The sequence below is a fragment of the Pleurodeles waltl genome, chromosome 5 (assembly GCF_031143425.1).
Source record: "Pleurodeles waltl isolate 20211129_DDA chromosome 5, aPleWal1.hap1.20221129, whole genome shotgun sequence".
Lineage (NCBI taxonomy): Eukaryota > Metazoa > Chordata > Amphibia > Caudata > Salamandridae > Pleurodeles > Pleurodeles waltl.
Window position 1 is genome coordinate 1,195,514,068 of NC_090444.1, and position 27,446 is coordinate 1,195,541,513.

General features: G+C 47.3%; 1 protein-coding gene across 1 annotated transcript in view; it reads right to left on the bottom strand.

Moving 5' to 3' along the window:
• The window catches only part of SEC63 (SEC63 homolog, protein translocation regulator), a 620,356-nt gene that overhangs the window by 387,211 nt on the left and 205,699 nt on the right, over window positions 1-27,446 (bottom strand). The window contains exons 9-10 of the mRNA XM_069235447.1: window positions 11,002-11,096; window positions 10,776-10,908 (exon numbers count right to left, since the gene is read on the bottom strand). Coding sequence (XP_069091548.1) covers window positions 10,776-10,908; window positions 11,002-11,096 — 228 coding nt within the window. The remainder of the gene's footprint in view (window positions 1-10,775; window positions 10,909-11,001; window positions 11,097-27,446) is intronic.

Genomic DNA, 27,446 nt, shown 5'->3' on the forward strand with positions numbered 1-27,446 from the left:
GATGGGAATGAGAACCCTGGTCATTTGTTTCAATCTTCTTACTACACAAAAGGTCAATGGTAGTGGACGAAATATTTAGGCAAATATCACTGACCAGTTATTCCATAGTGCATTGCCCATGGTTTGGGCATGTGCTCAACAGAAGACATAAAAGGAGAATTTTGAATTTTCTGCGATGGTGAACACAGTGACTGTGGGCTTCCGCCATTTTTTGAAGTACTTGGGGAGTCCGGATTACTCTCACAGTTCAGTACTTGCTGATGCACCCTGAGGTCATATAAGCAACGCTGTTGTTCACCCTGAAACATCTCCAGTGATAGCAAAATTTGATGACTGGCCCAATGCTATACATGCTATGCCAGTGCTGACAGCAGAGGCGAGTGAGTGCCTCCCTGTTTCTGAAAGCAGCATACTGCAGCCATGTGGTCTATTGTCACTAGGACTGTTTTGCTTTTAATCAGCAGGTACATTACCAAATGCCAAGTGAACTGCTGGTAGCTCTAAGAAATGTATATACTGATTTTCTGCTGCATCCAGGTACCATGAATTGTCAGATTGCTTAGTGAGTTTAAGTCACTGCTTGAAGGTGGAGGTCCTTGTTCATGGGCCACATTTACTCTTATTTACCACTACCTCTAAACACTCCACAAGTGTACAACATTTGGGTTTGTTCTGTACTTTTTCACAGTTCTAGATGTGAACTCCCTTACCTTCATCAGCTCCCTGAAATTCTCTTGTGGAATCGGGCAGAGCCCTTTTTTTCTTTTTTTTTTTTTAAAAAGAACTCTGCCAGGTCGTCTTCTTCCTTTTCTGTGATATAGACTTCACTTTGCGATGATCTGCCACTCTTTGAATGACTGCTATGCACACTGTCATGTCATCTAGTGGCAAAACAGTAAAGTTGGGCTAAAGGTTGGTGTCATCTTGAAAATCTATGCCACAGCCTTATGTTATAGCCCTGACAGGGACCTTCCCCAGCAACCACGTTTATGTAACGGTTTTGTGGTTCAAAGTCAATATGAGTGTGAAGTGAGTTCTAGGGTGAGGGTGACTGCGGCAGTGGAGAAATAGGGCTTGGTGGTGAATGAGAAACAGGGGCAGGGTGCTGTTCCATATGTTTCTTAGGGATATGAAATGCAGCTCCTACAAGATAGCCTCTTCAAATGCAAGCCTTCTCATATTTAGGGATCTAGGCATGTTCTGGGAGCTTGATTGCCAGTGTCGGATAGCTCGGTGTCAAGCTTGCCATCAAAGAGAAAGTTCTATATCTCACATAACCATCTTTCCAGTGAGTACTTCACCCATCTGCAGATTCCTCAACTTTTGAATAACCTATGCATCAGACTGTATCCAGAAACGTTTCAATAACACTACACACTGGGAAGGGAGAGTGGGGGGGTGGTTGGAGGTGCATGCTCCATTCTCTACACTAGGAATTATACCAGTGTGGCAATGATGGAACCATAAAACTGGTCCCCTGACATCAGTTTCCTATCCAATTGTTCTGTGCCTTTGAGAAGAACAGGATGAGACTGACATACTGGCAAGGTGCATTGCACAGTCTAAACATGGAACCATGTTATGATGAGTAAGAGGAAACCATTCTTCAAGAAGGTGAGGTGGTCAGGAATCTGCAGGCAGACTGAGCATCTTCCAGAAAAATCATTATCAAAGGTAAGTCAATTTTTTCTTGGACAGTCTGTGGCTATTAAGATGAATCAGGCCCAGCCTCACCAAATCTCTTTAATCTTCAGAGGAATTAAAGACTTGAGGAAAAGCGAAGTAAACTGGAAAGCTCCACTTCAAACAAAAAGTGTCACTCAAAACTCCTGCAATGGATCCTGGAGGGGATAGAACTAAGGGTAATGAGAGTGGCAAATAGGTCTATAGAAGCAACCATTCACAGTCGGCAAGGTGAAGCCTGCTCAGGCAATCGGATCGGACAATCACAGCAACTGCTAGAAAAGCTTCAGCCACACTCCTCCTTGCTTATTGATATACCACATCAGGGGCATGTAGCCCATCGAAGTCTAGAAGGACTGACTGTGAGGGGACAGCAGGAAGGCTGTAAGGAGATAGCAGGAAGGCCTGGAGCACCAGCTGGATTGCTCTCTGTGCCAACAGACTATTATGTAACATCTGCTCCTCTGACGATCAATGGGCCTCTAATCTTCAGTTCCTCCATCTACACTCCCTAGTCTAGTCTGGAAGACTGTTACCACTGTGGTCACTGTGACTGGAGGCTGGAAGGAAATCCCTTAAACTAGGTTCTTCTCCACACTCAACCATGTGAAATTTACTACAGAATCCCCTGAGAACACTGTAGCGTGAGAGATCTCCACCTTGCTGAAATTACTGCCTGTGAAGGCACTACTGTCAGCATGGATGACTGACCAGAAGGAGGCAAGAAGCTAGCAGACCGAGCAGAAAAAAGACCACTGGGACTGGATGTTCCTTTGTGAAACATCAGGATCCTAGCCTGAATATCCCTTATATAAGGGAGAAAAGGGTCAACTCTATGTAATTGCCAGTAAAGATCCTAAGAACAGAATGTGCTGTGAGGGCTCCAGGCGTGACCTGGGTCTCTTGATGGAAAAGCCCAGGTGATACTTTAAGTGCACTGTTAACTGCAGATGGCACAACACCATCTCTGAAGACTTGCCATTGAGGAAGAACTTGTTCAAATTTAAAAACACTGGGATTCTGAATTGTTTGAGAGGAGCGGTGACCACCCCATCTACTTTGTGGAGAGTCATAGTCAAGCCAATCACAAACCAAACCAATCAGGGTTGTCTACACATCGCTGGAAAACCTTGAGATTCACAACCAGGTGTGACCCCTCAACGCCACAGAAGTACCCATTTAATGTACTACAGAGTCAGCCATGTCTAGAGACCTGATCATCCCACAATTAGTTTCATCAAATGTCCCTGTAGGTTTTCTAAGTGGTTTGGGATCACCATTTCACACATCCCAAAGGGCATAAGAGTAATGGTCCCGACATGTGGCAGTCTTTTGTGCTATACTCCATGCCGAAAACAACTTTTTGGCAAACTGCTCTATTTATTTCAACTCACTATCCAAAGTGGTTAAGAAGTCAAAGACTACGACACTTTTACCATCAGGCTCTCTTAGGAGGGATGAATCAAAAGGAAGGCCAGGTCACCTGGGGCTGGTCTAAATTTGGCCACTAAATAACTAACAGCAGGGCCCTAGGTTGGTTTTTCCAATGCTGCCATGACTGGCTCTGTAATGACATTAAAGGGTAATAAAATTTCTGATACGCGAGATGCAGGGTGCAGGACTACTCTCAGAATGTTAGATATGACCTTGGTGGATGGCACAGGTAATTCCAAAACTTTTACCGCTTTGTGACCTCTGGTGGGGGAAGACCTTTGGGGAATACAATTCCCAATCAGGAGAGGTGTCTAAACCACAGGCCTATTTCAAGGCCAACAGCTGAAGTCCATGGAGACAGACTGGCTGTTGTAAAGTGCCCTTTTTTGGAAAGTCACCCACCACCTTTTGCTCCTTGATGCTGTTGCTTGTGACCTGAAACTGTACTGAGGCCTCCTAACCAGACCTCAGTACTGGTGCTTTTTCCCTTAAACTGTATTGAGATGTTTGCAAACCCAATTGCCAAGGACTGTAAGGCCCTCGTAAATGGTACAAGTGGTACCCAGGGCAGGGACGGTAAAGGGGTCACCAGGGCTGCAGCACTGATTGTGCCACCCTGCCTAACGACTAAAAGTAAACCTGCGAACTTCACATGTCTGCCTGCATGAGCAGCTTGCCTGCTTGAGTTCGACTCTGGCCATACCAAGTGCAGGCATAGCCCATTTACTGCCACAGCACAGATCAGTCAGCCTTACGAAAGGCCTCCTATGGCCCAGGATGCAGGGTACACTGTGTTTTGAGTGTGGACAAATATACACGAGCATATGTGATAGCATTACGTTTTAAATGCTATCACAAGTGACCAGGGGTCCATAGCATAACATGGGCTGGCACCCAGGCAGTCTCTAGATGTCCAGTTCGATGATGGCACAGCCGATTCCTCCCCCCCCCCCCTGTTTAGTATCAAACACCACACTTTTGAACTCTGACCACGATTCCCATGCCCAGGATTATTTAGCGTGTACCCTGTTGGCGTCCTTAGCGGTTGCCGACCAAGTTAGTAGCTTTCCCCAGCCTTGACAGGCTATCCAGAGCCATTTGCCCTCCAGCTGGTTATGCTAACACTTACCCCAGGATGGAGACAAAGGGCCTGGGCAGGAGGGCAATCACACCTCCTTCCTCCAAGGAAGGCTAGTGTTTACAGTAATCAAGGTGGAGAGCCTCAAAGGCTTCTGCCTTTGATGTGTCGAGGAGAAAGCCCTTCCTGCCCTGATCAAGCTGGCAGGCGGTAAGGAAGTCAGGATACATACAACCCCCAAGACTAGCCACACCTTTAGGGTGGGCTAGGAGGTCTGTACAGCCGAAGAAGGGTTCTGCCATGTTAGCAACCCTTAAGAATACTAAGTTCTAGGTAGAAAAGTGATGTACTCCTGCAGGAATTCGTCACTTCAGGGGCAGGCTAGTCATAAGGACCAGTAGCCCATTGGTCACTCTCCCCCATACCCATAATGCCCCCTAAACCAGGATTTAAGGGGCTACCCTGGCACCAGAACCTCAGTTCTGACTTTGAAACCAAGTAGAGGCACAAAGAGGATGCAGTTACCGACAACAGGACTTCGGACTCCACCGCAGCTTGAAGAGAGGACACTTTAGTGCCCTGAGGAGACCATGTACTGTAACTGTGTGGTCGACGTGTGCCTGTGGGGAAAACTCATTACTCACAGCAAGAGGGGCACCAGTGGATGCCAGAAACTAAAGCAGACTCCCCTGACTGTTGGTACCAGTCACCTGCAACCTATGGAAGAACCACTGTGCTGCATCCCCAGAGGTGCAACCCATCAGGCTCCTCATGGGTGAGCCGAAGAAAGTTAGTGACCTGCACCCCAAGAGTGGTAGTGAGGCTCTCACCAAGTTTCGAGCCACTGCCTCCTCCTTTACGACCTCCAGCGGAAAAAGTAACCGTGGGCTACTTTTGCCGCACCCAAAGCTTGTTTGTCGCCACTCCAGTATCCGACGGCTGCACGGGCATCACCGACTCCTGAGCAGCTCCCCAGCATAGTGACTGACGATGGCAACGACCCCACTCCTGAGAATCTGCACCCTGAATGAGGCGACTTTGAGGGGAACAGCATCTTTGGCACAACCAGTCCCCGTGATGGGCAGCTGCAAAGCCATCTCTGTACCTGGAGCCACCGGACGTGGTGGTAAAGTTCTAGTTGTGGAGTCCAAATCCTGGGACTACAAAAGCCTCTCCTTTCCAATGGAAGAGTGCGAGTCCACAAGAAATGTGCGTTTGTCAAGTGCTGGAAGTTGACAGCACCCACAGATCCCGACAGCCAGAGCACCTCTGCACCTGAACTCCCAGGGTAAAGTAGCTAGAAACGGACAGTTGATGCTTGGTCTAGGGACCCACAAGACCTTAACTCCAAGGGGGTTCCCCGGAGCTCACCCTTCAAGTGACCGACTCCCCATCTCATTGACTTCAATGGGAGTCATTTGACCATTAAAAGTACTCTATTTTGAGTTCTTTTAAAATTCATAACTCTGGTTGTCTGTAAGATAAAAACAATTGTTTTGATGTCTAGATTCAGATAAAAATCGGCTTCATGTTTCTAAATTGGTGTTGGATTTCGTTCGAGTTGTGCCATTTACTTATCATCCATGTGGGTGTTGTGAAATGCTTTACACATGTTCCTCTAATTAGCCAGACTGCTCTTTGCCACACTACCAGGAGTGAGGTAAGGTTTACTAGTGTGAACCTGAGGTCCTGGGTAACATGTTAGTATTACATGGTAAAACTCCCCAGTCTTACCACATAATACTGCAACCTTGCTACTCTGGCCATCTATGTCGAGTCCTCTAGGGGGATCAAAAATCCCCTTTAAAGAAGATTGTTTTCTTCTGCAAGAGTCTGTATTCCCCTTGTGGATTTGTGCACAGGGTCAGAGATCTTCATTAAGGAGAGAGTGTCTGTTGCCGTTGATGGCACTGATCGCGTCAGAACTGATCTGGAGCCCACAGACAGGGAAGACTATCAGAGCAATCACCAGAGTTAGCGCTGTCCTCAGCATTGAAGGCAAAGCTAGGTGAAGGCAGTAAGGCAGTGAAAAGAGCAGTGGAAAAACCTACTAGTGGCCTCTCAAACGGTAAGCCCATAGGACCTGTTGTGCCAGGGGGCCCTAGAGGGAACCACTGCCCTACAAAATATGTCAAGTACTGTGTTGAGGAACAATGCGCAGGCTTGCCACTGGAGCAGAAACTCTTGGTAGGGATGGCAGGGCTGTGGCCTGAGTGTGGGAGTGGCAGGTGTTGATGGTGCAGTGGCCTGCACTGGGAATGGCTGAACCACACGCACTGGCTCCACCTGAGATACAGGGACCAGTTCTTGGGACCAGTTCTTGCTCCAACAAGGAGCATGGAGATCTGAGCCCTGAGCATCTTAGTGACTCACCTTTGGAAGTCTGGCCCACTCGAAGATGCATTGAAGCTTATTCTTGTGTTTGCGGCAGAAGGACTTCAATGGTGGTGACTTTGTCCTCGGGGACACTTCCTTTTGGGTTGTTGCTTGTTCGGCATCCGGGCGATAAACATTCAATCTCCCTTTCCTTGATGACTTTGGGGTGTAAGCTCCTTTATGACTTGCACACACTTGTGTTGTGTTTGGACCTCAAGCACCAAAGATCGGTCTTGTGGATCTGTGATGGACATTTGTCCATCACAGTTTGTGCAGGATTAAAAGCTTAAACTCTTTGGGGCTGGGGGAAAAACAACATCCCTGCACTTCACCTAAGCGTTGCAGGAAAATTTGACAAATTGACTAAACTGTTGCTGATTGAAGTCTGACAAACTAAGTTCTGGAACCGTGTAAATGGCAAGGAAATAAGGGAACTGACGTCAGGGAGCCTGTGGGGACATTTTATGGCTCCAGTGACATAGTGGTGTTGTTTCCCGCACCAAGATGAAGCCAGTGCCCCCACGGTGTGGAAAGCTTTCAGTCTGACGCCTGGGATTTTCAAAAGGAGAGTAGTCTGCAGGTAGAAGTATCCATCAGAAATCCGTTTTAGTGGCAAATTAAGAGCAAGCTCCATAGCAAGTGGATGCTGGGTGAACAGCTCATGCTGAGAAGGCGTGACTTGGAGTTGAAGCATGAAGTCCGCAGCTCAAGGCTTTTCGGGGGCTTAAACAGGCTTTCGGTGCAGAGCTTGCTCAGGACAGTGGGTGAAGCAGACTATCAGGGCCTCTTTGGTATAGTTCTGTGGATCTAAGCCTGGCTTCCTCAAGAACGATGCTTGGCCTAGACTCAAGACTTTTGTCTAGGTTGAACAAAAGAGTCTTTTTACAGATGGTGGGTGATAGGATAATGTCGCTGGTACAAGTCTTGGTCCTGGGTGCAAGTGTGAGTGGGGCTCCTGAAGCCTATTCCTCCTCATAGTCAGAAGTCTCCAAGACAGGGCTTTAGGACTTCCATCCAGCTGGCCCGCTGGGGCACTGCACTGACCTTCCTCTTACCAGTAAGTTCCCTCAATGTCCCTGAGCCTGCAGACCGATGTCAGCACCGTAAGGTCCTCACGTTGCATCATTTAATACACCTGATACCCGCTCATAATTTTGTTTGGGAGGAGGGGGTTTGGCGAGGGTGGCTGAACAGGGTGTTTCTACATGATCCGCGAGCATGTACAGATTACAAACGCAGTGATGGTTCGACCACAGGAACTTACTGTTGCAAGTGGCACAGAACTGAAAGGTGTGTTCTCCATAACCAGCTCCCCATACAAGTCATTCTCATATGACCTGGTGTAGAGAGAAACCCTCCAATTGCAGCTGGATTTGAGTCATCTTTGATTGTGGTGTTTCCTGAGATGTGGTATGGTTGAAATAATTTCTGGCCATAGGAGTCAAACAACCGTTGAATGTAGCTAGATGGTCAAGGAAGTCCTAAACATGACCAAACCGACTGGAAGAAGAATAAAACAAGTAGGGGTGAAGTCTTTATCCTGGTGATTTGTGGGTTTCTGGGAGTGATTACACAATAACTCTAAATTTATACTTTGAAGTTAAACAACTTGAAAAGTCCAAGCCAAGCACTAGATAGCAGGAGCGCACAGAGAATGTTATCCTACTCTAGGACCCCTGACTTTTTACCATTCTAAATCTAGTAAGCTGAAATCAGATTTTCAAGTTATTTTGATTGGAAAGGAAGGGAGGAATATGGAAAACCTGGGCAGGCTAGGCAAAGAGGTTTTGCAGGACTTTGTTGTTAAATTTTGCATCGGTCTGGGGAGAACCTTTTGGAGCACAGCGTTGGCAAAATAGTTGTGGACAGTGGATGTAGCCCTCTGGCATAAATCTACTAGACATATCCCTCGATAGCCTCACAGACAGCATGTTAGCCTTGATGGAGTGTTCCCTTACGCTGGATGGAGGCTGGACTCCATGTAGAGTTTAGCAATGTGTGATGCATTACATTATTCAACTAGCAATAGTGGTTTCAGTAGTTCCTCTGCCAGTAACACTGCCCAAAGGTCATAAAAAGTTGGTGTGAAAAATGGAGATCTCTGGTTCTGTCAAGGCAGAAGTGCACAATACGCTTCACATCCTAAGCTGAGGCAACATCAGAATACAGAATGAGAGGAGCAATCTACTTTTTCAGGTAAAACACATTCAGGAAGAAGGAAGAGCGAGTCCTTTTTAATATAAAACATTAAGAAGGGCTTAAGTTTCTAAGTCCTTGAAGCTTGTTTATGCAACTTGCTAATGTTATGGCCTGCAAGAAAGAGTCTTCCATGAAAGCAGTTTTGAATGGCTTGTGCATGAGCATGGCTAGAATCAAAATAAGGTCAGAGGTGGCAACTAGAGGCCATACTTGATGAATTAAGTGCATTAGGCACAGCAAGTGTCTCTTTTCATCCTCTCTGGACATAGACAAGGATTATCTAGGCCTGTTCTGTAGGCCCACACGGGCGTGGGGAAGCTATCCACTCCCACACTCATCTCTCAAGCAGGTGGTGTGAAAAAGACATGACATTATCTTAGCATGAAAGCAGATTGAAAATCTGTGGTAAGGTCCAGTGATAAACCTCAACCCTTTCCGTCTGTACTGTGGTTCTAGCAGGGAATGTTGACATAAGAACAAGTATCTCCAGATTCTCCACACAACTGGTGAGCAACCAATACTGCACCCTACATAACCCCTCTGACAGGGCATTCTTCCTTTATGGGAGAAAACCTATGGTCTTCTCTGTAGAAGGAAGAGCACATCAGAGTAACAAATCTGGCAAGGCATGGGTAGATGGGTAGCATGAAGACTGCAAATGGAGCCTGAAAATCTGTAAAGACAGAGTGGCACTATAACCAAATGGTAGTGTCCTGTGTTGATAGTGTTGGATTCCCACCAACATACTTCATGTGCTTCTTCAAAACGTGCATATTGAAGTAGACAATCTCAAGATCCACTGAACATTCAGACTATTAATGAATCTTGCTTCCCACATTCCTTGGGAGTGCCAGTTTTAAGTGTTCCCCCTGTCAAAAGGAAAGGTAAAATTGAGAGGGAGGTAGTGGTCATGTGCTTCCTGTAATTAATTCTTCTCTCATTTGAGCTGCCTCTCTTGCCTTGCACCCCTGCATTTCCTTTAACACCTCTTTCTCTCTTCAGTAGTCCATATCACGTAAGCATATTCATTCTCAAGCAGACTGTGGGCCTCTGGTAGGTGGGTGCACCTTCAATCCTACAGCCACTTCTGAGCTGTGATGTGGTCCTTAAATTGCCAATAAACAGCCATGTTACAGTCACAGGAAGAAATGACTGATACAGAAAAGAAAGACTAAGATTATTTTCTATTTCAGTCAGAGAAGAATATTGTGGGCATAAGAAACTATATATCTTTTGCTCACGAGGAATCATTTCTGTGAGTCAATGTAGATCTTTGCAGAGAGGCCAGAGAAAGTGGAAAACTGTTCCTCTTATTTAAGGCTACGTGTATTTAAACAAAGTCTGAAGCAATTACATGCACTAATATTACTGTTGCTGATACTAATCCCTTGTAGATCAAGGTTTAACAAAATACAACCACCATCCAAAGCTGCTCTATAGTAGACTAAGGAGTGTCTACACTAAAATCTCACTGACAACCTTGTGATTAGTTGGAAGCTTTGCAACTTTGTGAAATTGCAAAGTGTTTTAATGTTTTGTCTGTGAGCAATGTTTTTGTACAGGAAACGTTTCCTGGGGGATGCTTTTTCAGCAAGTAGTAAGTTTGTTTTCTTCTGAAAAATTAGTCTAAGGTTTGCAGAGTTTTCAACGTATTTTTCTTTTAAACTTCAACAACTTTATGATGTTCTCAAAAGTTTTAAAGAGACTTTTCAAATTAAGCCTGATTGTCTCTTCTCTAAAAAAAAGTTACTACCCCATGCAAAGATTAATTTATTTAATAATTTTCAATCACTGATTTAAAATTTAAAATCATGTTTGCTTTTTTATTGTTGGAAAATGGAAAAAATGTGCATCCACATTAAACACAGAGCTTTCAATATCGCATATGTTTGAAATAGCCATACGACACACTCAGATTTTTTTATATTACTTCAAAAATTCAGCTATCGTCAATTGAAATTTTAAAAAAAGAATGGAAGTACAAATATTCCTATGGTAAAATTACCTTCTTCCAGAATTTCTGGAATTTTCATTCTTGAAAGATGAGCAAGTAAAAGAACTCTGGCCTTTAAACTATAAGGGCAAGTAAGTGGGGGTTCATTCTTCTTTAAATTAATACTGCCAATCTCTCGGATCAACTGAAATGAATAAAGATTACAGAATTACCGTACCAAATTATACCTTCCTTACACAGACAAATGAAGGCAAAATGAAAGCACACTCAAACAAACCTGGGGTATTAGAATGTTGTCAGTGGGTTTACTTGTAGCATCCTTATTGTACTGGGGATCAAATTCTGATGCTCCAGACAAAACCATAATAAGACCTAGGATGACAAAGAAAAAGTTATTCATTGGTGATCAGTAGCTTACCTTACGCATCCTCTGCTAAGCTTCAACAATTAAATTGTATGAAGGCTCAACTAAGTATTTGGCATCAACAGACTATGGAGCACAAGTTTATACATCAGGAGCATTAAAGTTTCATCTCACACATAGCAATGCATTTTACAAGGACTGGTCCCATGGGGAGCAGGATCAAGACTCATTCGCATATGGCTAAATTGGACCAGGAATGGTGTGGCAAGCGAAAAAAAGCAAAATGGATTTAGGCCCAGATCCGTGACTAGGGGTAAATGTATGACATTGATCAGGCAGGGAGACAAACATTTTTGCTCCCCTCCCAATGGTTTTGATTATAAGGAAGGTGAGGGGTTCATCTAAATGTGCACAGGTTTTTCTAAGGGTAGTATAGATCCAGAATCAGTATTATACTGGGTGTGCATACTCTTGCTAGCAAGAGGGACCATGATAGTCATTCCAAGGCAATATTGTACCGCGGCAAGCTGTCTCACAGATAAAGACACATGCATAGGGCCTTTGGTATTAAGGTTCAACTCTACTTGTCTTTGATCCAATTTCTATTCTACTTCTCTAAAAGGATCGAAATATTGAAATCAAATGAAGGCTTGTTGTAGATACCAATGTGACCACGCAGACATATTTGCTTTAAGTCCTCACATAAGATTTCTCGGCCACGATATTTTAGAAACAATCATCTCTATCCTTACCCAGGTATTGTACAATAATAATATTGTTTTTCACCCAATGCCTACTGACCATATCTTAGTGGCAAAAACCTAGAGACTCAACTTTGCGCCAGCTTAGTCTTACTGGTCGAGACATTTTAACAAGGTTCTTAAGACGGAACAACAGATTGGTAAATTATGCAGCACTTTAGCCCACGTTACTCATTGCTGGCAGCATTTGACCAACTACCCGATTTAATAACAACCTTAAAGAGCAAGTTACTTACCTTCGGTAACGCTTTTTCTGGTGGATACACTAGCTACCTGTGGATTCCTCACCTAATGAATTCTCCCCAATGCGCAGCTTCTTACCAGTTCTGCACGTCGGCAAGGATGTCACAATTGCCCGACTCCACGCGTCTCAGTCTGGCGTCATCGTGGCAATAAAAGGTCCCCACCGGCGTGCTGACATCAGTTTACACCATTTTTGACGTGCCTTTGAGGCGAACATGTGAATACCGACATTCCATACTCATTATGATTGTATCCAAGAAAACATTTATACAAAATTTAATCAAATAGAAATAGCAATCAATTGATATCCGCAAGAATACAGTCATAAATATATACAAATAAATATATTATATATATATATATATATATGTATATATATATATATATATATATATATATACACACACACACACACACACACACACACACACATCCTCTCATAATTCAGCAATATACAAATATACATATATACACCCAAGGAAATTTCGGTATGACCAGACAGACTACGGGGAGGCGGTGGGACAGTGAGGAATCCACAGGCAGCTTGAGTATCTACCAGAAAAAGCGTTACCGAAGGCAAGTAACTTGCTCTTCTGATGGATACAACTTTTTGTGGATTCCTCACCTAATGAATAGAGTCCCAAAGCAGTACCGCCTTGGAGGTGGGTGTCTGGCCACACCAAGAAATCCTGCAGCACAGACCGCGCAAAATGGCCATCCCATCTCAGCTCCGAGTCCAAGCAATAATGCTTTACAAAGGTGTGGAGGGACGCCCATGTCGTAGCCTTACAAATGTCTGCCACTGGAACACCTATAGCCAGGACCGACATGACGACTTAGCCCTGGTGGAATGGGCTCTTATACCAACAGGAGGAACTTTCTTTGCTAATGAATAACAGATTTAAATACAAAGAACAACCCACCTGGACAGTGTTCGTTTGTGGACGGCCTTCCCCGTCCTCTTACCCACGTATCCGACAAAGAGTTGGTCGTCCAACCAGAACTCTCTCACCTGTCTATGTAAAAACTCAAGGCCCTCCTTGGGTCCAGTCGATGTAGTCTCTCCTCCTTAGATGGATGTGGAGGAGGATAGAATGACGAGAGAGTGATAGACTGCCCCAAATGAAAAGGAGTCACTACCTTGGGGAGGAAAGCCGCCCTGGTCCTCAGCACCACCTTGTCTGCATGTAAGGTTGTAAAAGGAGGGTGAACACAAAGAGCTTGAAGCTCACTTACACGCCTAGCAGATGTGATGGCCATAAGAAAAACAGTCTTTAAGACTAAAAATCTCAAAGGCCAAGAATGTAGCAGCTCAAAAGGTGAACCCATTAAAAAGGTTAGAACCAGATTTAAATCCCACTGGGGCATAAGAAACGGAGTGGGAGGAAACCTATTGGTAAGCCCCTTCAAAAACCTTAATACTAAAGGGGATTTGAACAAAGAGGGTTGATCAGGTAGGCATAAGAAGGCTGAGAGAGCCGAAAAATAGCCTTTAACAGTAGCAACAGCACAGCCTTGCTGTGCCAAGGACAATGCAAACAACAATATGTCTGACAAATGAGCACTTATGGGATTAATTTGCCTCTCTCCACACCAAGAGACGAATTTAGCCCATCTGCTTGCATAGACAGATTTGGTGGAGAATCGCCTGGCCGATAAAATAACATCCACCACCTCTGGTGGGAGAGAAAAAGAATTCAGATTGCCCCATTCAATCTCCAGGCATGAAGGTGCAGGCTCTGGAGGTGGGGCTGAACAACCTGCCCCTGAGACTGCGAGAGGAGGTCTGCCCTGTAAGGGAGACCGAGCAGAGGGCACAATGAGAGATAGAGAAGGTCCGTGTACCACACCCTTCTTGGCCAATGCAGAGCTATTAAGATGACTTGGGCCCGGACTTGGCGAATCTTCCTCAGAACTAGAGGAATCAAGGGTATGGGGGGAGAAACGCATAAAGCAACTGGCCGTTCCAGGACATCAAACGCATCCCCCAACGCTTCCTGCACCGGATACTGGAGGCTGCAGAGCGACGGTCAGTGTGCGCTCTCCCGAGTGGCAAATAGGTCTACCTGGGGAAATCCCCACCTCCGAAAGATGTAAAGGACCAGATCTGGATGAAGACGCCACTCGTGATCGGCAGAGAGGAGCCGACTGTGACTTTCCGCACGCACGTTTTGAACCCCGGCCAGATGGTTTGCCATTAAGCAAATCCGATGGTCCCATGCCCAGGACCAGAGGCGTAGAGCCTCTCTGCAGAGAAGGTACGACCCTACTCCTCCCTGCTTGTTGATGTACCACATCGCGGTCGTGTTGTCCATCAGAACTTGAACCGACTGACCGCAAAGGGAAGGGAGGAAGGCCTTGAGAGCCAAACGTATCGCCCGCAATACCAGCAGATTGATATGAAACATCTGCTCCACTGGAGACCAATGACCTTTGATCTCCAGGTCCACAAGATGAGCTTCCCACCCCAGAGTGGAAGCATCCGTTATCACTGTGCCCACTGAAGGTGGTAGTGAAAAAGGCCTTCCTTGAGAAAGGATGCCGTCCACAGACCACCATCGCAGATCCGCTGCAGTGTCTCTGGAGATCTTTATCGACTCGGCGAGATCCCCTTTGTGCTGAAACCACTACCTGCGGAGGCACCACTGAAAAGCCCTCATGTGCCAGCGTGCATGAGTGACCAACAGAATGCATGAAGCGAACAGACCGAGCAGACGAAGGACCTTAAGGACTGGAACAACCGCTCCCTCTCGAAACATTGGAGTCAACGCCTGAAAGTCCTGAATCCGCACTTGGCAAAGGAAAGGCTCGCTTCAATGTTGTGTCCAGCACTGCCCTTATGAACAGGAGGCATTGAGAGGGCTCCAGGTGAGACTTGGGCACGTTTATCGAAAAGACCAGACTGAACAACAACTGGGTTGTCATCTGCAAGAGACTTGGCTTTGATCAACCAATTTGCCAGGTAAGGGAATACCGCTATTCCCTTCCTCCTGAGATTTGCTGCAACCACCGCCATCACCTTCGTGGAGACTCGAGGCAAAGTAGTAAGACCAAAAGGAAGGACCGCAAACTGGTAATGTTGCGACCCCACTACAAACTGGAGATACTTCCTGTGTGACTTGAGAATGGGAATATGGAAATAAGCATCTTGCAAGTCGACAGACACCATCCAATCCTCCTTGCTCAACGCCATAATCACCTGTGCTAGAGTCAACATTTAGAATTTTTCCTGTTTGAGGAACCAATTCAAAATCCTCAGGTCCAGGATAGGTCTCAAACGTCCATCCTTTTTGGGGATCAGAAAATACCTTGAATAACATCCCTGACCCCTCTCCTGCTCAGGAACCAAATCCACTGCACCTTTTGACAATAGGGATAGAACCTCCTGTTCTAACAACAGGAGATGGTCTTCTGAACAAAAGGAAAGACGGGGAGGGAAGGGAGGAGGAATCTCCCGAAAGGGAAGGGCATAGCTTTTCCACACCACACTGATGACCCAGGAGTCTGATGTGATCGACTCCCACATGGGAAGAAAAAGAGACAACCTTCCCCATACAGGAGATACATGGGATGCAATGGTTAGAGGACTAGGGTTGCTTCCCCTATTGCACCCCCCCTGAGGAAGAGGCAGGGGTGCTGCTGTTGGGTGGCCCCTCTAGTGTGGACTCTACCCCGCCCTCTAAAGATCTGTAAGGGAGACTTGAGGGCTGCTGGCCTGTCTGCTGCGATCTTACACGAATGGACGCCCCTCGTCCAATCACCCTAAAATGTCTAAACGACCTAAAAGGGGTCAAAGCAGCTTGCAGGCCCAAGGACTTCGCCGTTGCCCTACACTCTTTGAAGCACTCCAACGCAGAGTCAGCCTTAGTGCCAAATAACTTATCGCCATCAAAGGGCAAGTCTAACAGAGTGGCTTGGACATCTGAAGAGAACCCAGACGTACGTAACCAAGCATGACGTCTGGTAGCGATGAATGTTCCCATGGCTCTAGCAACTGAGTCCGTGGTGTCCAGTCCTGATTGTATGACTTGTGTCGCTGCAGCCTGGGCATCCGTAAGGAGTCCTTGCAAGTCCTGGGGCATATCAGGCAACGCAGTTTTAGCCGCATCCATAACAGCATGAATTTATCTACCCAGGATACAAGTGGTATTTGCTGACTTAAGCACCATGCTGCAGGACGAAAAAAACTTATTTGCAGACTGTTCCATCCTTTTGGACTCCCTGTCGGATGGCACACGAGGGAAGGAGCCAGGAGCAGACCGCGATGAACAAGACGCCTGTACCACCAGACTCAACGGAGACAGGTGTTTCAAAAGGAACCCAGGGTCTCCTGGAGCTGATCTATATCTTCTGGCCACCAACCTGTTCACTGCTGATGAAGAAACAGGCTTTCTCCATACCTCGACAATGGGATCCATGAGAGCTTCATTAAAAGGAAGCAATTGATCCGCAACAGCAGTGGCAGGATGTAGCACCTCTGTCAGGATATTTGTCTTGACCTGGGCAACAGAAAGCAGGAGATCTAAGAAATCAGCAGCCTTTCTCATCACAGAATGAAACGAGGCTGCGTCCTCAGTAAACTCCCCTGGTGAGGCTAAATCCCATTCCGGGGAAGTTTCCAGCCCACTGGCAGTGTCTAACCCCTGAAAGTCAGCCAGGGGCTCCACAATCTCCCCTTCTTCAAGGAGCTGTCTCCGATACTCTCCTTCCTCCAACAATCTCAGGGCCTTCCTTCGGGAACGCAACTTTGCCTCCAGTCCCGGCGTCAACAGAGTTGACCGACGTCGAAGAACGGTGTAGCGTATGTGTCACCACTCGATCTTCGGACCCTTCCGACGCCAGCGGTGGATGGATCCATCGGTGCCGTGGACATCCGATTTCTACCAACCAACGCCATGTGGCTTCGGGACGACTCCATCTGGATAGACACCGGCGTCTAAGGCCTTTCCACCGACGTCGACAGCTGTACAACCGGCACAGGCGCCGGACTAGCGTTCCCTGCCGGACAGAATGGCATGAACGCCGCCGGTCTATACAGAGCCGGAACGCCTAAATTAAATGCCAAGGGACCACTGGGGCCAGCCGCCGCACCACCTCCCGGCGCCATGTTCTGAAACATGGTAAACATGGCATTAAGGAATGCCGCTGGATCCGATCCCAGAGTAGGGAAGACAGGATACTCCTGTGGAGTCGGAGCCGGATGATGGATATCCAGATGCGCCGGAGAAAAGCTAGGACTCCGAGGTTCCAACCTCAAAGACCGACTGCGCCGGAGAAGTCTGGGGAGACTAAGGCTGAGGAGTCACCGTCGGGCTGACCTCCCATGACTTATGGCGCCGAGCAGATGGAGACCTCAACCTCGAACGGCTTCCTCTGGAAAGATGCCGGCTTCCCCGACGAAATCTATGGTGACTCCTCTTCTCCTTTTTAGTTTTCGCTAAAAACAACTTGGCTTCATGCTCCTTAGAGCCTTGGGATTCATTTTCTGGCATGAACCACACTCCTGAATGTCGTGGTCCGAGCTTAGACACCAGAGGCAGTCATTATGCGGGTCAGTAACTGACATACGACCTCCGCATTATCTGCAAGGCTTGAACCCTGACTTCTTCGGAGCAGACATTTCCGAAAATACAAAGTATCCCTTTCAACAGCAATCGACACAAGAGCTGGAGAAATAACCGTTATCGAAGGCACGGAAAAAAGGGAACTGACGTCAGTAACGCCGGCGGGAACCTCTTATTGCCATGATGACGTCAGACAGAGCCGCGTGGAGTTGGGCAATTGTGACGCCCTCGCCAACGTGCAGAGGTGGTAAGAAGGTTCCGTTGAATGCTGCGCATTGGGGAGAATTCATTAGGTGAGGTAGTTGTATCCATCAGAAATGCCCTACTATAGCCCCTTCTGTGGTCATCTTGCCTCTATTTTCTTCTTACCAGTTCCACTTTTTCCCTTCTTGTTTTTTCTCATTTTGTGTTGTGTGATTTTCTTATTAATAAGTAATATTTATGATCTTGATGGATTAGGATTATTTAGTGCTTTGCAATTACAAGATCGCCCCAATAAAAAAAAGTGTTGCTTAAGCCACAAGCTTAATGCTAAAAGTATGCACAAAACTGGAAGCAGAGTAAGAGAATCGCAAAACTGTGTTTAAACACAGAAGAAATGTTTTAGGTAACCACATCTCAAGTTTAAAAGTTGAACAAAATGTTTCTAAGCCTTTCAGTGGGTGGACATGGTTATGTGCTTTTTTGAGGTTCACACGATACAGAGCCTTCATCAGGACTTGAGTCCTCTAAAGGAATACTCAAACGAAAATTAATGACAGTGCTCAGTAGCTATAGGGGTTTGAATTACTTTATATTTATTAAGCACCGTTAGCTTTCTTGTATTTTAACTTTTCTATGTTAAATATTTTATGCAACTGTTTATTCTGTGTGAAAACTTCCAATTATGCAAAATATTTGTTTCGGTTTGTGTAAAGCTGGCTCAGTATATGGTGTACACCTAAAGGTGAGGCACTCTGCACTGAGACGGGGCAACCCTTAGTGATAGCGTTAGTGGGTCCAGGTAACCAAAGCTCTCATAGGGTAGCTATGGAGAGCAGCTAAGACTGATAAGAGAGGCTGTACAGCAATTGCAAATACCACAGAAGCCAGTAAGTAATGCTTACACAAGAAAGAACCACACCAGTGTTAGAAAAATAACATTACATATTTATTACAACACAGGCATTAAACTAACGTTGGTATATCTCCTAACCGGAGGTATACATACACACAAAATTATACTTTGAAAGAGGTAAGTAAAAGCATAAAATAACATGGGCACCTAAGGGTGGGGGCAAATCATATACTAAAAAAATAGGATGGGAAAAGGGCAACTAACCAAGACTGGTACCAAAGAATCTTAGGGGCCGGAGAAGTACTAAAAACCCAGAGGTAAGTAGCTAGGATTCCCCAGGCACCTATGTGCAGAGATGCTACCTCGGGTCAGGTGTCTATAGGACAACATCGGGAATCCGTGGTTAGATTTTTGTGTTCCAGGACCCTTCTAAGTGGACCCAGAGGAATCCTGTTGGGACAACAGAGGTTCAGGAGTGCCCCCACCCGTGGATATCCAGAGAAGTGGAGTATATACACCCGGAAGACCAGGTGCATAGGGGTGAAGCTGTGTCGGAACCTCCTGTTGAAGTCAATGGGGACCTCAGCTGTCCAGCTGCTCTCGTGACCCATGGACCAGCTCTGTTGAATCCGGGTGCAGATTCTAGTGAGAGTGTACCTATTGAAAGAGGGGACAGAGATCAGACAACCCAGAGTCACCCAGGGGATGGAGGAGGGCAATGCCCATCCTTTCTGTGAAACTTTCCTGATGTGCAGTTGTTGTAGAGATGCAGCTGTAGCATCCAGGCGATGCAGAAGTATCACAGGAGTCATCCACGAGCTATCCCAAGCCAGTCGTCAAACTGCAGGAGGGTCAGTGGTCAGCAGGACCACCAGCAGGCCTTGGCAAATGCAGGAGAACTGCTGCACGTAAAATTGCAGAAGTGGGGACCAACAAGGTACAAGGGACTCAACCTTTGCAGGTAAGTCGGGGCCAGCCCTCAGCAAGAAGGAAAGCCAGCAGGAATAGATGGAGACTACGGGAGGACCCACTGGCAACAGGCACAGGGAGGCCTCAGCAGTACAAGGAAGATGGATGCCCACAGTGTAAGAGTTGCAGGGAGGACGTCGGTCTTGGGGCTCTGTGATGCTGGAGGTTGGGGCTTCTTAGAGCTAGGTGGTCTTCAGACTGAAGAACAAACAAACCCTGGCAATGACAAGCAGACGTGGTGCACAGGGCGGGTCTGTTCCAGCAGCTCCAACGAGGGACCAACGACTTCCCAGTTGCAAGGAAGACAGGTCAGACCTCTAGAGAACCACAGAATGACCACCTGTGCTGCAGAGCCTTGAAGAGTCCGTGGAACAGCAGGATCCACAAACCAGTTGTCGACGCGGAGGTGCCTGCGGATGCAGGGGAGTGACTCCTACACTCGAAGGGAGATTACTTCTGGATGTCCTTAGTGCAGACAACGTTTTTGTGACTCTGGAGGCTGCAGGGCCACAGAAGTTGCAGAGTCATTGCAATACTTAGGGACAAAGTTGCAGCAGGAGCTCTCCTCCCAGTGAAGTTCAGCAACAGAACTAGGTGTCCAGGGTGCAGAAGTGCCTCCAAGAAGAATCTTGCAGTCGAATCTTGTAGAAGACTCTAGCAGGCCAATCTTGTGGATGAATCTGGGGTCCCACCCCCCAGGGGAGTTCTTAAGGAACCCAGGAAGGAGGCTGGACAGCTTCTGCAGTGATCCACCTATAAAGGGAGATCAGGGACGCTACTCTTCTGGACTGACCAATCATATGCTCCCAGGGGCTTCTGCTCATCTTATTTCCAAAATGCAGAATCAAGTGGCCGCCTGGCAGAGCTCTGGGCACCTCCCTAGGGAGTAGCTGGACAGGGGGTTGTCATTCCCCTGGCCTTTGTGTGGTTTCGCGCCAGAGCATGAGGCGGTGTCTTCTGTACTGGAATGAATCGGTTTATGCAAGGAAGGCACCAAAAGTGCCTTTCAAAGCAGTCTGGTGGAACTCAGGAGCACCCCCACACTAGCCCAGAGACACCCATTTCTAAAGGAGAGGTGGTAACATCTCCTGTACAGGAAATCCTCTGTTCTGCTTTGCCCAGAAACAGAACAGCGTCTGGGGTCTGCAGCAGTACTGGCTTGCACAGAGACCCTGCAACGCTGCTTAGGCAGACATGAGGGATCCTCTAAGGAACCCCCCTCAGTATATGCTATCATGCAACTAACACTGGAATTGGTGTACTTGCATGATTCCAACATGTTTGATACCAAAAAGGACTAGGTTAGGAGGAGCCATTATGTGGTTGGACATCTTGTGTTGACTAGCATCCACTACATACCTTAAGATGGCTTCCCCACACTTACAAAGCCCAGGAAATGGGGTTTAGGGTTTGTAGAGGCACCTCTGCTCATGCAGGGGTACCCTCACACTTAGAACCATGCACTCTGCCCTTGGGCTGAAGGGCCGATCTTAGGGGTGGCTTATAGGGTGAGAATGCAGTGACCTTGAAATAAGGTAAACCATATATCGTGAGTGAAAGGTGCGTCCACCATTTCACACAGGCTGCAAAGGAAGGCCTGTAGTCACAGTTTGCATGGGCTCCCATAGTGGCATAATACATGCTGCAGCCCATGGAGGTTCCCTGCTGTACCAATGCCCTGGGTACCCAAGTACCATGTACTTGGGACTTTCAAGGGTACACCAGTATGCCAATTGTGGGGATTAAGAGTTACATACCAACTAAATTTAGGGGAGATAACACTGCCACTAGGGTCCTGGTTAGCAGGATCCCAGTGGACTAGAGTCAAAACAGGCTGGCTACGTGGCATAAAGTGGCAGTAACGATGTCAGAAAGACCCTACTTTCCTACACTGTTCCTTTAGGAATGAGGGAATTTGATTGCTGTATTGAAAAGGATATGCTGAGTCTGTCCCTTTTCTGAAGAACCACAATCAACATTACAGTGGGATGGAGCTTATGTTCTCCCAGTATTGATAAAGAAGCTGGATCATATGAGTAATACGCCTGGACTATGGCAACTATCTACATTGTATTGCCTTACAAATTACTGCTATGCCATTGAGGAGCTACACAACCTGTGGTAAGAGTGGAGTCGTTTGTTTCTAAGCAAATGAAACATCCGTAAAAGGATGGTTCTGGGGAAGATATCCTGGTGCTGAGCAGGTGCGGGTGTAGGCCCTTCTAGGGTCTAGTGGGACTACTTGAAAAGCCATGACTTCAACTTCTTGCTAAATTCAAGAATTGAAAAGGAGTCTCTTATGTGTAGCGGCTGGTCATTTCATGCTTTCTGAGTGGTGTAGGAGAAGGTCTGACTACAAGATCTGACTTTCTGTATGCATGGGATCTGTCCAAGTAGGAGTCCAACCAAGCAGATCTGTCTGGAAGGTTTGTGAAACCAGTTGCTGAGGTATGCTGTGCCATGTGGTTATATATAGTGCCTTGAAAGTGTGAATGAGGAGTTTGAATTGTGCTGGTTTGTGAATGAGGAGCCTGTGGAGCTCTTTCAGGTGTGATGTGATGTGAGTGTGGAGTGGGAGGCTGAGAGTGATTCTGGCCGATGAGTGCTGAATGGTCTGCAGCCTTCTAACTAGTTTTTTATTGATCCTGGGATAGATGGTGTTCCCACAGTCCAGCTTGCTTGTGATTAGGGTGTGCATGACGGCTTAGCGGGTGCTGACTGGGAGCCATATTTAGGATATGGAAGCATGAGGTGGGCACAGCACTGACATGGGCAGTCATTGTAGGAAGCTGGCTCTGTATATATTATATATACGGTTTAGTGTAAACAGAGCCCAGTGGATCCCCAGAGGCTTTACAGAGCCTAAAGTAGATCACACTAATGATCTCTTTTGTGATAGTGTGGTCGAGCAGTTAGGCATATCATAGGATAGTGCTAATCATTTGTTGTACATACACAGTCAAGAAATGAGGCACACACTCAATGACTAACCCCAGGCCAATATACTTTGATACTTTATTTCTAGAATCAAAAGTATCTTTGTCACAGGTAAGTACAGTTTAAAAAATGTATCAATTTCAAGTATCAAACGCACTTGGTTTATAATTCACAGATAAAACAGTTTACAGTTAAGTAAGACTTTTCAGTTTCAAAAGTGGACACTAATTCCTCAAAAAAAGCAACGCAATCTAAGGGGAGGAAAAGTAGCAACACAATTTACAGGTAAGTAGTTGACTTACGACCCCAGTCTTCAAGGGTTAAGGTGTCCACAGGCCAAAGTTTAGGTACACACCAAGAGTGCACCACCAGCAACATGGGGCCAGCTGGGTGCAGAGGTCAAAGTTGGTGTCGGGAGCCCAAAGGAATCCTAGAGAGACAGTAGGCGCTCAGAAAATAACTGCTTGCAGGTAAGTACTTGCAACTGCAGGGTACCGACCTGGGGGGTTAGATAAGTACCGTGGGAGGCCACAGGTCAACACCAAACACACACCACCCTCAGCGGCACATGGGCGGCCAGGTGCAGGGTGCAAACACAGCTTTGGGCACCCAATGCTTTCTAATGCGGGAACCCCAGGGGTCACAAAGATGCTGCAGGTTTCAACCAGGGAGTCAGGGAGTTGACTGAAGAAAACCAACTGTTGCACAGGTAATTAGAAAACCCACTGGACGTTGCTGGACCATCAAGTTGGGTTCCTCAAGGCCAGGGGGTGTCTGGTGCAGGGGTAACTTTAGGCGTTGGAAAATCTTCACCGGAGCCGATCGCACCCGATAAGCCACATGGACACGGGCCGTGGGTGTCAGGTGCAGAGTGGGCAGGACTCGAAGAACCGGGACCTTTCTGGAGTCCTTGTGGAGGTTTCTTTATGAACAGGGCTGCTGACCTCAGGAGATCCTGGTCCTTGGGTAGGCAGGCAGTCCTCTGGGAGTTCGTAGAGGTCGCGGGTCCTGCAGAACAAGTCGTCTTCTTGTAGGAGGTTTCCGGAAGCTGCAGACAGGCTGGTAGGGCTGGGGCCAAGTCTGTTGTCATCTTGAGTCTTCTCTGCTGGTGCAACTCTTCAGTCCTTGTCAGGTCACCAGGAATCTGAAGAACAAAGCTCAGGGGTACCTCTAAATACCAGAGGGCAACAGCCAATGGTTACTGTCCCTGAGGGTGTCTACACCCTTTCTGTGTCCACTCCCTTTGGGGAGGGGGGGGGGCACATTCCTAACCCTATTGGTTAACATCCTCCAAAGCAAAAATGAGGATTCTGCCGGGAGGGCTTCAAATCAGCTTTGGGCACCATAGGGGTGGTCCTAGCTGGGGTGGGTACACCTCCTGGTGTTTACTAATTGTCCTGCCGGACCAGCCGCCAAAGTGCGGCTTGGTGCGGGGGGCAGGCACCTTCCACTAGCTGGAGTGCCCTGGGGCAGAGTAGCACAAGGCAGGAACCTTTGAGGCTTACCACCAAGTGTTGCAGTTCCTGCACAGGGGGCGGTGTGAAGCACCTCCACCCAGAGCAGACTTTGTTCCTGACCCCAGAGAGCACAAAGGCTCTCACCATGAGGTCAGAAACTAGTCCATTAGTGGCAGGCTGGCACAGATCAGTCAGCCTTACACTAAAGAATAAGGTGAAATATAGGGGGCATCTCTAAGATGCCCTCTGAGGGCATTTTTCAATAACTCAGACACTGGCATCAGTGTGGGTTTTTAGAGCTGAGAAGTTTGATTCCAAACTCGCCATTTTTCAGTGAAGCCATCATGGAGCTGTGGAGTTCGTAATGACAAACTCCTAAGCCCATGTACTCAATATGGCCACACTGCACTTACAATGTCTAAGGATGGACTTAAACACTGTAGGGACATATTGCTCATTCAGCTTTGCCCTCCCTTAACTGTGGTATAGTGCACCCTGCCGTAGGGCTTTGTAAGGCCTGCTAGACGGGTGACTTACCTATGCCACAAGCAGTGGTTTATGGGTATGTCACCCGGAGGTGGATGCCATGTTGACTTTACTTTTTTCTCACCACCAGCGCACACACAAGCCTCAATGGCAGTGTGCATGTTTCGGTGAGGGGGCCCTTCGAGTGGCATAATACATGCTGCAGCCCTTAGGGACCCTCCCTGGCCACAAAGCCCTGGTTACCACTGGTACGTTTTACAATGGAATTAGCTGTGTGGCAGGAGTTTGCAAATTGTGGAAGCAATGGTACAGTTGAGGGAAAGAACACTGTTGAAGTGCACACACTATCATTTTGAGTTTGCTGTTGATGATGATGATGATCCTGAGGATCTGAGGATCTGGGCATGGTTGGTGGAGTTTCTGCCCTGCAGGCCACCAGGTGGGGTCCCATGGTGATGTTCTCTTGCCGATAATCACAATTTCAGTTTTCTGTTGTTCAGCTTTTGACAGTTGCTCTTCACCCAGTGGCCAATTTCAGTCATGCAGGCATTGAAACTGATCTGTGTACTGGCATCCTGTTTGAGAAGGAAAGAATGAGTTTTCTGTCATACCCATAGCAGAGGATGTTGATATTGTGAGAGCAGATGAGGGTGGCTAGAGTAATCATGTATGCATTGAAGAGATTTGGGCTCACGAAGCTGTCTTGCACAACTCAACACAGGAGTTTGCGGGTGTAGAAAAGTCCTCTCTTTCTGGCATGGTTACCCCCACTTTTTTGCTGATGTCAGTGTGTTTGGACTGTTTTCACTGGGATCCTGCTATTATGCAACCCATGGGAGCCCATGCAAACTGTTTCTGCAGGCCTGCCATTGCAGCCTGCGTGAAAAGGTGCATGCCCCCTTTCACTACAGGTCACTACACCAGGCCACTATCCGTCACCCCTGGGAGCATCTGACTGGGTAGGCCAGGTACCGGACGTCAAAGACCCCTCCTGATAGCCTGTCATTCTAGAGAGTGACCAAAACCCCCTTTTTGGGCTATTTAGGGATTCCCTTGAGGATGAATACCCAGATTCGTCGTGCAAAATTCTATCAGGACTCCTGCAAAGACCTCTTCTGCTCCTAGCCTCTGGAACCGCTGCTGGGCAACACAGGAATTACCTGAGAAAACTTCTCTCATCAACATTGTTCCACGGCTCCTATCAGCATTCTGCAACATTTCAAAGGCTGTCCATCCTCTGGAGCTGGCAAGACTTCAGCTGCACCAGAAGTAAGAAATAATCTCCCTTAGACCTAAAACAACTTCGTCCAGCTAGTGGGATCTTCTGTCCTCTGGATCTGCAAAGATTATCCAACTCGGGTGGTGGATCTGAGGGATTCCCTGGGTCCTCTCTGCCTTATGTTGAATGCGGGAGACGGTTAGCCCTTGCCCTCTGCCACTGGGAGAGAATCCCTGTGCACTGGGACTGTTGCAGCAACCAAGGAAAGTCTCCTCTCTGCTGCTCCAGTGATGTGGGACTCCTCATCAGGCGTGCTGACTAGGCCTCACTGCAACTTACTGTGCCTGCTGACAGGGGGTTGCTTGAGGGGGCTCTGACTGCTTCTGCTGGCTCACATGTCTTCTGAGGGAAGCCCTGACTCCCCTCCAAGGGTAGGGTCCCTTGCTGGTCCTCCACAGCTCTGCAAAACCTCCAACAGCTCAATCTGCATTTGCCTGTGCTTGTTGGTGGTCACCTAGACCACTAACTGGTCTGCAATCCAGCGACCGGCGAGGGACAGCTTGTACACCTCTTTGCAGCTCCTGAACACCACAGCTGGACTTCATCCATCACCGTCAACCCGGATCTTGAGCTGGAGAAGGGTGGGCATTGGCTCCTACCCCACCTGGACTGCGTGGACTGGACTCTGTCCCCTTCTTTGTAGTCCTCTTTCCCCAAGATCCGCCCTTGGGTTCCACTGGTCCTGTCCGGCTTCTTCATACTCCAACTGGGAAGTCCCTGTGTTAGCCTATGGGAAAACTGGGTAACTTACCTCTCACCACCCCGCCGCTGGGAGTCTTCTAGGTACTTACCTCTTGGGGTTCCACTCTCTCCCAGCGCTTGTCTAACTACTCCATACACCCTGGTGAGGGACACCCTTCCGCATTCCTTTTTTTGTATAAGGTCTGTCCCCACCCCCCTAATAGGGCCCTTGCTATTTTATGCTTTTACTAACTACTTGCCTGTGTATATACTGTGTGTTTATACCACCAGAGGGAAGTATACCAATAGCAGTCTAGTCTAGCGTGCCTATAATAAAGTACCTTTATTTCTGCAACACTGTGTGGTTCCTTTCATGTGCGCTAAGTTACTGTGTAACTACTGTGGTACTCCAAGTGCCTCACATGCCTTAGAGAAGTCTTGGCTGCTCACCACAGCTACCCTAGAGATCCCTGGCTGTCTAGACACTGTAAAACTTACTAATAGGGTGTTGCTTGGACCCAATATAATGGTGTAACACCATGGGTGTGCACCACACACAGGGCCAGCTTCCTACAGCTGGCGTCTGTGGTCAGGTTGCCTGGATGACTGACTGGGTCCTCCAGTAGGGAAAGAGCAGAGTGCGTGTCCCTGGATTCCAATGTTGTGTAGGTATTGTATGAGGATGGGGTTGGAGACTGTGTCAAATGCAGTGGACAGGTCCAGGAGGATGAGGTTCACCATGTGTCCTCTGTCATACAGATGTCATCCGTGGCAGCAATGATGGCAGTTTCAATGCTTTGGTGGGGTCTGAAACGAGATCGAGTGTAAAGTAGTTGGTGGTCTTTGAGGTATTCGGCGAGGTACCTGTTGATGATTTTCTCGAAGACCTTGGCCGGGAATAGTAGCAGGAAGATCAGTCAGTAG